At 32.5% G+C, this 11,812-nt stretch overlaps 1 protein-coding gene across 1 annotated transcript; it reads left to right on the top strand.

Moving 5' to 3' along the window:
- The first annotated feature begins 3,390 nt into the window (after nucleotides 1–3,390).
- Nucleotides 3,391–7,493, top strand: LOC112291316 (uncharacterized). Its single transcript, XM_024538522.3, has 5 exons — nucleotides 3,391–3,966; nucleotides 4,108–4,351; nucleotides 4,606–4,711; nucleotides 5,017–6,272; nucleotides 6,486–7,493. Exons 1-5 carry the CDS (start codon nucleotides 3,631–3,633, stop codon nucleotides 7,292–7,294), a joined length of 2,751 nt encoding a protein of 916 aa, XP_024394290.1. The 5' UTR covers nucleotides 3,391–3,630; the 3' UTR covers nucleotides 7,295–7,493.
- The last annotated feature ends 4,319 nt before the right edge of the window (nucleotides 7,494–11,812 follow it).

The following is an 11,812-nucleotide window of genomic DNA, read 5'->3' as shown; positions in this document are numbered from 1 at the left end:
AAAGATATTTATAAAAACCTTGATAATAATTATAATAATAAATGGTGGATTTTCAGCTTTAGTATAAAATACTATCATTGGCATAAAGAACCTATCAACCACATTCATACAAATTATAGGTAATATTTAATAAACCTTAGATAGAATAAATATGTAAATCAACTTAAAATCTAAAACTTTATGGTGATATTTTTTTAGAAAGAAAAAAAAAAATTATATATATATATATAGAAAGTAATAACTATATTCTAAAACAAACTCTTTAGAAGAATCTTATAATTTGGATAATTGGCTTATGAGCTTTGTGGCCTTTATAAAGTTTCCTCATGGCTATATTGCTAATAAATATATTTAAAGAAAAAGCTAAGTTTTTTAAAATATATTTATTGATTTTTTAAGCAAAGATTTTAAATTAATAATTTTTATTTTTTTATTCAACAATTAAATTTTCTGTAAATAAATAATATACATATTTTTTTATTTAACTTTAGTTATATATGAATATAAACTTTTCACAATGTTGTATAATTTGTTGTTATTACAATCATCTTCTTATTTACATACATACATATATATATATATATATATATATATATAGTATTATATGAGATTTTTTTAAATCATTAGTTTAGTATCATAAATTATTTTAATTAATTTATGATTAATATTAAATCATAATAAAAAAAATTATTATTTTTTATTTTTTTAGAAATGTAATAAAATTAGTACATATTACTCATATATTATTTTTTCAATAAGAATTATATGTTCTGACATGTTTTATTATTTAATACTGATTATGAACAATAGAAAATGTTTTTAATTATAATAATTTCAGATCAGATGTACATAATTAATAAATATTACAGGCATTATAATTATGTAGATAACAATTAATCTCTTGAACTAACAATGATTTCAAATTATATTACAAATTTATTTTTTATCTGAAAATTATTGTTCTTAAAGATAAAATAAGTATTGAAGTTATTAAAATATTAAATAAATCTAAATTAAATACATTTCATTATTGGATATTTTTATTATTTGTGAATTAATAAGGCCATTCACTTATAATTTTTATTTAATAATGCCATTCATTTATAATTTTTATTTAATTCAATTATCATTATTAATACATAAAAAAGAAAAAAATATCATAATTATCCTTGAAATTTGCTAAAATAACAAGAATGCCTTTGTATTCTTAATAATATCAAACCTACCGCTCTTTTTTGTGATAATTGCAAATTTGGCTTTCAAATGTAATAAACTATATTCTTTTTTTATTTTTCAATTGTAACTAAGGCACAAAGTGCATGCTGCACTTTCCTTCACATCTTGGGCACTTCATGAATGCCATTGCTATTGCCTAAATTATTGCGCTTGTCAACAAGTTCATATGTTGTTTTTTTCCTTGAGGTTTGTTGTCATTGCTAGCCATTGCTTTGTAGCAAATGGGATACTCTCCATTGATGTCTCCCTTAATATTCTTTGTGTTTCATTTAGAGATGCATCTAATTTTGAATTAATTCTTGTATAATTAGCTACATCAAGAAGACAATATATAAAATTTGTGAGGAGACTTGCCATTCATATTTTGAGCTACACTATTCAGCCTTACAAAGTGATATTTTTATTATCTTATTGTACATACTTTAATTGTATTGTAAGTAAGACAAATATTGACACAATTGACACTTACTTTATAAGAATGCAATTAATGCAAATATGACTTAGAATTAGATTGCACACATTGGACTCTATAATATAAGAAAAATCCTCAATTTCATGTTGATAACTTATCATTTTATGAAATTGCTACCAAATGAGTTGACTAGCTACAATATTTGTTGATATAATAAGTGATATCAAAATTTTGATATTGTTGTATAATATTTTGGAGTAAGTTGACTTGGATCTTAACTCCAAGCATGTATTGCAAAGAGTGCCATTGATAGATAGTTCTATAATATGTTTGTAGCTATTTATACAAACAACTCAAAAGAAGTCATCCACCATTGTTAAATAGAAAGGTGATTGCAAGCTCATAAATTCCTCTAAAAACTTGTTGATGTTATTTACTTTAAAATAGCATTTGCTTTCCTCATGCATCATCTATGCTACATCATAGTGAAACATAGCAAAAACTTCTTAAGAAGTGATTGAGTCTAGTGGAATCACACATGTATTATCCATGTCACATTTGATGTATCTTCTATTGGAGTACCTTAAAGTCTTGTGTTGATCTTTCTTGTGACTTACATATTTGTCCAACAATACTAAAATTCTAAATGCTTTTTTAGAATGAATATTTTTCATGTTTGAGTGATAAGAGGTAGAAGAGTTGGACAATGGGATATTTGAATTGCTATGTTTGTGATCATAGTAGACTCCTAATTATTTCTTATCCTTATTAGGCATATCTAATAGTTATTTACTTAAAATGCTTCTCAAAGTAAAAAGAGATAATTTGGTTTTGTTTCAAAGGGTATTTGTAGAAGAATATTGGAGTGATATGGATTTGAATGAATGTGTTGAAGGAATGAACAAAAAGAATAGTTTGAGGAACTCATATCATTGAGATACTTATATCAAGGACAAAAAAAATCTTATTGCACGAAAGACAAAAAATTCACATCTATTTAATAAATTTTCTTCAAAATCCATAATCTTTTTATCAATGAGATATAATTGGTGATTGTAGAGTTATTGAATGCACTTTTTAACCGCCATCAAAGATTGCTCAACAAAATATAATATTTTTTTCTCAAGTGGTTCAAATACAAACATATGCTCATTGTATGGATCACAAATAGACAATTATCAGGCAAGGAGAACATCATCCTTCTTTGCTACCTTAGAAATCCTATCAAAACAAGAAAATTAATTACTAATACTACTTTCTTGAAGCCATCGATGGTCTTCAACACATGATCCCTTACCTTTAAGGTGCAATGTCTCCAAAAACATCCAAAGGTAGGCATTGATTTTGTGAGGTATCCAAGATGTAAGAAAAAGTGGTGCACAAATTTGCATGGCACATGCTTTGAGCCCTAGCTACAAGTAAAAAAAAAAAAAAGAAGAATATAACTTATTATGTTAAAGGACAAATTTGCAATTATTACAAAAAAGAAGAATAGATTTGATATTATGAAGAATACATGGATATTCTTGATATTTCAGCAAACTTTAGAAGTATTTATGATATTTTTCCTAAAAGATAACCAAGTACCAAATAATAATGTTGCCAAATAAATGTTCAAGTGTCACAAATTCAATTGAATTAATACACATCAACGGAATGAACGTAAACGAGCAATTGGATGAAGCAGTACATTAATCCATGGTGTTTCAAGTCTCTGCCGGAACCCTAACGAAGGCACAGTGCCCGCACTCTGGCGTTCGACTCCTTGGAAATCCACCGAATTGTTGCTCACTTTGGTTTCTGCGAGGAGTTGATTGAATTGGAGTTGTGTGCAGTGAAGAAGATCACTTTGATGCGAACCCACAAAGCCAATTCCCTCATGGGGTCGTTTGAATGTTGACATTGTATCTCGCTGCGAAGCGTGGGGGGTGTTTTGTTGCAGTGTATTTGGAGGTCGTGGCGTTGGAAGATCCTTGGGCGTGATGGGAGAGAACCGGATGGATGGGCAGGTGAAGCATGCGAAGTCTGGTATGAAGAAGGCAGGAGCAAAGAAGGGCGAGAAGGGTGGTGGTTCAATTGAGTCGAGGAAGGAAACTGTGCCTGTGCAGCTGAAGCTGCGGTTGTTTGTGGGAGGATTGGGACCAACGGTTGGAGTTAGTGATTTGCAGCAACGGTTTGCGCCGCTGGGGGTAGTGCATAAGATCGATTTGGTGCCGGGAAAGAAAGATTGGAGTCCCGAGGGGGCGTTTCAACGTGGTTTTGCGTATGTAGACTTCGAGGCCTCGACGGAAGCCAGTCTGAAGAAATTGTTTAGTGCTGTATGTTCCAACCCTTCTCTCGGAGCTTTGTGCTTTTCCTCGTTGTTTGAAACATTGTGGAAATGAGGCACTCGCATGGATAATGCAATCGGTAAATGTTGAACTTGTTGTTGACGAGGAGTTTTCTGGTCAATATTGCAGTATAATGGGTGCAAGTGGAAAGGGGGAGTTCTGCGGATTGAGAAAGCTAAGGAACACTACATTGATCGACTGCGTCGAGAATGGGTTGAGGCTGAAGCTGAAGCTGCCGCCAAGGCGAAGATTGCCGAGGAGGCTGCTGCGAAGGCGATTATTCAATCTCGTCCCATGTACTCCATAAATTATGAAGATGTGGAAAGCCCTGAGGGTGACGAGGTCGAGTTGGGAGAAGTCACAGGTGAAGAAGGTAAGCTTACGTTTCTTCAACTTTTAGGAATCCTGTAAAGATTTCACCAGTGTGTGTGTGTTTGTGTATGTATATGTAAATTTAGCGAGAGAGATAGATAGTGAGGGAGAGAGCGAGAGAGAGAGAGGGAGAGAAATTCAAGCTCACAGGCTGTAACATGTTGATGGTAGGGTTTTGCTTTGAATTATATCGGGAGTTTTGATATCTTTGGGAAATCATTCTCACCGTTTGGCTTGTACATGCTGGTGTCTCAGATGTTATGGGAGTCGATGCAGATTTAGTTGCAGCTCAGATAGAGAATGAAAGGAAGGGGCATCTCGATCTGCTTAGCAAGCTTTTTCCAGAGGACAAAGATGCTGGGTTATTCTCTTTCTCAACTCTTGTATTTTCAGTAGGGAGCAATTGTTTTTGTTGAATGTACTTTTATGCAATCAGATCTTGGGATGTTTACTGTCTTTCAACAGCTAATGAGGAAGCAACTTGAAGAATAAATTTCTGTTGCTATGCGATAAGTACGCAACGTGTAAACCATGCAAGGGAAAATTTTAATAGATTCGCTCAACTTAGATTTTTACGTAAGCTCAGCAGCACATGAGTCGGTTAATTAGCATTGGTTTATCCCGCGAAGTAGTGCATACTTGACCCCTATATGTTGATTTATGCAGTGAAGAAGAGGAGAAGGTTATTGAAATTGTGAAGTTGCGAGCATTTCCAATGCCCACTGATGCTGGTGCAAAGAAAAGAAAGAGTATAGATGAGAATCCTACTGAAGCTGTCCCACCAGCCTCCACATCGGGACAACCCGGCGAGGATTGCTCTGGGGTTGCAAGTGCCTCGAAGTCGAAGAAACGGCAAGTAAAGTTTTCGAAAGAAGCTAATGCGCCCCACTCTGATTCCGTACATAATAAAGAAGTGACGATTGAGAGCAAACAGAAGAGTTCAGATGGTAACACCAACGGCTTGCGGCCCATACTCAAGAAGTCTCAGGTTTCCAAAAAGATGGACGTAGACGTGGATGGAAAGGAGGAGGAGGAGGAAGAAGAAGGAGAAGAAGAAGAAGCAGAGGAGGAGGAGGAGGAGGAGGAGGAGGTTTACTCCCCTTCCAGTCGTTCCCCGAGTCCAGAAGGTGGCCTCTCGGAGGGACACAAGTGGGAGCGTCTTTTCAAGTATGCTGGTTTGAAGAAAGGTCCAGACATGAGCAGGCCTATGGATGGTGTATTCACAGGGATTAGTCTTGATGATGATGAGGAGGAAGATCCGGCTGTGGTCGAGGCTAAAACTCCTCAGCAGGACTTGGTTGGGAATGATGGGATGTTGTCTGGTGTTCTTAGCGAGCAAGAAGGTGAAACTTCTCGGCGAGGTGCGGTTGGAATGGATGGCATCTTCTCTGGCGTTCTAAGCGAGCCAGAAGAAGAGGAGTCTGATTCACCGCTACAAAATGCACTTGGGAGTAAAGCTCTAGACAGCATCATTATGAAGAAAACAAAGAAGTTGACAGAGGAACCAGGCATGAGTTCTGATGATGTGTCTGATCAAGGTGAAGAGACTCTCGAGTTTGAGGATTCTGACGAGAATTTGCAAGTTACCGAATCTGATGAATCCAGTGATTCTGAGATGGATGGGGATTTGGATTCTGATATGGAGGATTTTGGAGATGATCCTTCGTCTGCGCCGAAGGCCCTCATTCCTACATGCCTTGACGACGCTGCAAAGGCTAGTAAATGGGCGAGGATGTTCGAGTCCGCCACGAATGTTGCGGCACCTCTGGAGGGAGTATTTTCTGGGTCATTAGATGATGTCAATGCATCCACGGAGGTAAGGCCGGCTGTAATAGAGCAGAGAATGGTGGAGTCAGCGGATGCTAATCAAACAGGAAGCATCAATAAGGCTCCAACGGCGTCTAATAAGATGGTTGCATCAGGTGATTGCTTCTTGCAACCTTTTTTGGAAGGTGATCATTTACAGGACAAGCGGAAGCTCTAAATGACAGAACACATGGTGCTCAGGCATTAGATTTAGTAATTTCGTGCAATCAAGTCTATTTTTTAAAATATGTCTAGGTTTAATTCCATTGTGGTCCTTCTATATTCGCAAAGCTCTTTTTGATGAAAGTGAAATATAATTTGTGAAACAGATGAGGAGGCGACCAGTCAAAGTTCGGGAGAGGAAGACAGGAGTACTAGTTCTGAACATTTCACAAATACCGACATTGCAGAGCCTGAAAACAACCATATCACAGATGCCAGTGGAGACGAAGAAGACTGTAGAAATACTGAGCAGGATCGAGGAACTATGAGTGGTAATTTGCTGTCACGGTTTAACCTGGAGCAAGATGATCGAAACCCCTCAGATTTGGCACAAATTAGCGGCGCAGAGTCTTCTGGTGATGTAGAAAAAACGAAGCCCGATCCAGGCAAAGAGAACACTGGGGATGGGGTTGGATTGCCAAGTTCAGTTCCGTATCCTAGAGAACAAAACAACGTTGATGATAATACGAAGTGGATACAACGAGCTTCGTGGAAGTCGCTCATGGGTGCTGATGGCCGGGCAGTCTTCTCCCTCAAGCAGATTACTGGGGAACCTGAAACTACGAAAGCCACAAATGACGTGAAGAAAACTGAGGAAGCGTCGTTGCCAGAACAAACGTTTGGTTCGTTCAGTTTCAACTTTGCTCGAAACTCATCCGATGCTTCTGGATCTCGACGTAAACAACTCAATAGCGAGCAATCTAAAAAAAAGAGTAAGTTGGGGTCAGCTTCAGATAAACGTGAGAAACCTGATGAGGTCATAGAGGAGGAAACTGGGTGTTTGTTCATGAAGTCGACCAACGCAGAGAAAGAGTGGCGAGCTTCAAAATCTGAACTACGTATAGATTCTAAGTCGAAGCATAAGGCAGCTGTGAGAAAGATGAAGAAGATGAAGGGCTCAGGTGGGGCTAGGTAAGGACACGACGAGTTGTCTTGGTCTTGAAGAAAAATTACAATTAATTTTGTAGGAAATGAGTCACCAGACTGGCTGACGTTCTGATGAGTTTCTTGTGAATATGAATTAGTTCTGTGGAATGTATTTTTTGGGAGATGAATACATTGTTCGTCTAAGTAACTGAACCTGGTCAGTCGTACCAGCTTATTCATTCCTACAAGTTGGCTTAGCCTTTATGCATCAAGTGAATTCACAGTGAAAAGTCCTTAGATGCAATTAGGAGACCTCAAATGCGGAGTCAGCAGATAGGTAGATCTAAAACAGAACTTTCAAAAAATGATTGTTACAAAAAAGAATCAATCCAAAGTTAGGCTTCTTAGAGTTGCAAACTAATGTTCTGTTGCACACATTCTTAACGGTAAGATATGCAATCTTAGCATTGTAGTTGCAAAAAATGAAAATAAAATTAAAAATTAAAATTTTAAAAGAAAACATGAAAATAACACTCTTTAAGAAACGATGAGTCAAAACTAAATTTGAAAACGAGTGATTTTATAATCTCGGTTGTTTGTGTGGGTCTTATCAATTGATCTCTCATCCCTACGTCGTGATTATGGGCTATGGATGTCTAAAATATTAATTAATATGTATGAGTTGCCGGTTGTTTGTGTGGGTCTTATCAATTGATCTCTCATCCCTACCTCGTGATTATGGGCTATGGATGTCTAAAATATTAATTAATATGTATGAGTTGCACTCTTTTTGTTAATCCGTTCCGCTAGAGACATTTGTCTTTCACACATTGTAGACTAATTTTCTTTGTTTCAATCCATGTACCAATAAATAAATTATATATATATATATATATATATATATTTATATATGAAGTAAAAACAAAAAAAAATATAATAAAATCTATTGTGTGTGTGTGTGTGTGTGTTTTTTTTTTTTTTTTTTTTTTTTTTTTCGTTTTTAATTTTTTTTAAAAATATCTTAGTATTTATTGACAAGTTCAACAAGAGTAGAGTTAAGCCAATTTCATCCTTCTTAGTATAAAGAATTTAGTGATATTGGAAATATCTATTAAATTAAATGATTACAAATCTAAATGAATGTTAAGATATATAACATGTTAATATTGTGTAATAATAAAAAAAAGATTTAAAGCTTAAAACAATGTAAAGATACAATGGATGAACATACTATATAAATAATAAATAAAAGATATGTTTGATGTTTTGTATGTGTTGAGTATAAATATATATTTTCTTGCAATTTTACCTTTCTCAAAAAGAGTTTTAAAAATATTTCAAGATTTTGGAAAATCCTCTTTAAGATATTAAAAGTGGATATAAAGCTCTCTTTGGCTTTTCATCCCCAAATTGATGGACAAAAAAATCGGATGAATGAAATCTTAGAGTGTTATTTGAGGTATATCATCAACTATCATCAACATGATTGGATAACTCTTTTGCTATTGGTAGAGTTTGCGTATAATAATTCAATACATTCTTCTACTCAAGAAATATTTTTATTTGCCAATTATGGTTATTATTTATGACTTGATACTTTTGACCTTTCAAAAGTTGTTAAATCTTGCGGCAAAAGATTTGGCAAATAGTTTGTCAAAACTACATAGAACAATGAAGGCACAATTAAAGGAAGCTTAAAAACAACAAAAAATCAATGTAGATGCTTATTGCAAGGAATAACCACAATATAATGTGGATGATAAGGTATGGCTATTTTGTTGCAATATCAAAACTACTCGTCTTTGTGATAAGTTGGACTATTGTAGGCTTAGACCTTTTTCTACTTGTAAACAAGTGAATCCTGTTACTTATTGATTATATCTATTGGAGTCTATGAAGATTCATTAGCATAGATATGATATCAGTGAATGCACATGGAAGCTAGCAAAGAATCTTACAAATGCAACAAAGAAAATTGAGGTTTTTCATTGACAATCTCCATCAAAATCAAGATGAAGGATTGAAAATCTTTACTATAAAAGAAAGAAGATCCATAGAAGATAGTATTCTACCTTCTACTCTTCTTTGGTATTTTTGTATATTTATGATGCTAAAGAGATGGAGAATCAACAACCAATAAATTCAACTCAAGAGCTATTACTTACTGACTTACCGGACAAAATATTGCAATTGTCACAATGTTTAAGATGACAAAATCAAGATAAAGATCTTCAAGAATGACACATCCTTCCTTGAATAGATAGCAAGATATAATATATTTGATACCACAACCTTGGAAGAAACTTCTGATGTTTGGTGATTTATTAAAAATTAGAATGATTTTTGATAGTATTTTAAATGTTTTATTTGAAAGAAGTTATAAAGGCCTCAAAAATGATCAATTAACAAGGTGGTCTTTTTGCCTTGGTATCGAATACTATCAATGGCTAAGATGATCTATCAACCATCTTCAAAGAGAGCAAAGATCAAAATATGTAACAAATACAATTTGCCACATCTTAGATTTCCTCATCATATAATAATTACTTCTAGTGGAACTTGTTCCTAGAAGAGGATGTAATGTCATGGACTTACATATTTACTATGATATTTATCTATATGATAAAGTAGAAATAAGTAAAAATAGATTTATTTCATAATATTTTCTAAAAAAACTTCCTAGAAGCTTCAGAATTGTTGCTTTTACTTTACATATGTTTATAGGATAGAAACTTGGTCAATAAGCTAACCACCTATTGGAAGCTTGTAAAACAAGTTAATCATATGGTATACATATAGAAAACTTATCTTATAAGTTAAAATACATATTTTGCAAAGTCAATACATTTTGGAGGTCTTATTGGATATCATCGCATAACTCTTAGTTAAGAGTATATATGGAGGCAACATTAAAGCCTTCTTTACTCTTCTCAATGCCTTTCTAGTCTTTAGTCTTATTTTAAGACTTTCTAGTTTTCTTATTTTTGGCAATAGCCATTCTAGTTTAATATTATACCATTTTTGACTAATTTTTTTAGTTCTTTTGAGTAACACAAGAGTTTATTGAAGATTTCTTTCTTTGAGCTTCATATCCTTAATAGTACTAATATCTGAATCAATCAAAGATGTAAGTTACTTAATTCTTTTGGCAATGATGTTAAGTTTGTGAAATTTTATATATCAAATGAAGTCAAAGATATGAAGTTCCTTAATTCTTCTAGCAATGATGTTTATTTCATATATACTCTCATATCTAATACAATTAAAGAAGTAAGGTTGTCTAATTCTTTTGGCAATGATGTCAAGCTTTAGGACTCACTTTTATCTACTACAATCAAAGATGTGAGGTTGTTTAGTTCTTTTAGAAATGATATCAAGCTTCAACACTCTCTTATATCTATTGTAATCTAAGATATGAAGTTATCCAATTTATTTGGCAATGATGTGAAGGTTTTGCATTCCCTTATATATAAATTTATGAATGAAGTGATTTTTTTTTTATGTTCTTGGCAATAATATGAAGCTTGAATATCTTTACATATTTAATGAAATGAAAGAGGTGAAGTTGTCTAATTCTTTTGAGAATGATATCAAGGTTTTGCATTCACTTACATCAAAATTTGTCAAAGATATAAGATTGTCTAATATTTTTGGCAATGATATCAAGCTCGATAACCCTCTTATCCAATATAATTAAATTAGATTTATCACAATTCTTCATATATTATCTTTTAAATTCAAATCTATAATTATTTAATATTAATTTCATATAATCATGAAAGCATTATAAATTTCTAATACAAATTTGATTCAATAGAATAAACAAAAAATATATATAAAAATATATATATTTTATAGAATAAAAAAATAAGAAGTGCCTAGAATATAGAACATTAAGTGCAAACTACTATAATGAAGATTCATATTTGTGCCTCCAATATATCAATACCTTACAAAAACATAAGAATTGTTTAAGTAGTTGTTTTACTACTTTGTTTGATATTTGATGATTTGAAAAAAGATTAAGAAAAAATATCATTTAATTTGAATTTTTGAAATCATTTACTAACATAAATTATAAATATTTTCTTTTATATTAATAAATATGTTGGTAAATATTTCTTTGTCTATGGTCAATTACAAATATTTAAAAAATACATATTAAATGATTGTTATGATTATAAAATAGAATAAATTATGAATAAATAAATAGCAAGCATTGCATATGCTATGTGAATTTGAATTGGATGAATTGTGTAGATAAAGTATCTAGTCCAAAATCATCAACCTTATAACTTTATAAAATTCATATGAAGGATATCATATAAAAAATATCTATATATTATCTATTAATAAGCTATTGTATAAAAAGAAGTACAATAAAACCTTAAAGATAATTATAAAAAAAATTATTACAATATAGCTTCAAGTAAAGTTTAAAAGAGAGTATATTGCAATAAATTGCAAGAAATATTTTGACCTTAATTTTCATGTTTAAATCAATTTATTTTTATAAAAAGATTATTAATGATATTTCTTTTATCCATCAATTTTTTAAATTATAATT

Source organism: Physcomitrium patens, chromosome 1 (assembly GCF_059467195.1).
Source record: "Physcomitrium patens ecotype Gransden chromosome 1, ASM5946719v1, whole genome shotgun sequence".
NCBI lineage: Eukaryota > Viridiplantae > Streptophyta > Bryopsida > Funariales > Funariaceae > Physcomitrium > Physcomitrium patens.
This window is presented reverse-complemented; position numbering and strand designations above follow the sequence as displayed.

Bases quoted from the DNA above. Each gene is read 5' to 3' on its own strand.
- LOC112291316 (XM_024538522.3), top strand. From the start codon at position 3,631: ATGGGAGAGAACCGGATGGATGGGCAGGTGAAGCATGCGAAGTCTGGT. The intron at 3,967-4,107 runs GTATGTTCCAAC...TCAATATTGCAG, and splicing joins TGAAGAAATTGTTTAGTGCT to TATAATGGGTGCAAGTGGAA. The intron at 4,352-4,605 runs GTAAGCTTACGT...CTGGTGTCTCAG, and splicing joins AGAAGTCACAGGTGAAGAAG to ATGTTATGGGAGTCGATGCA.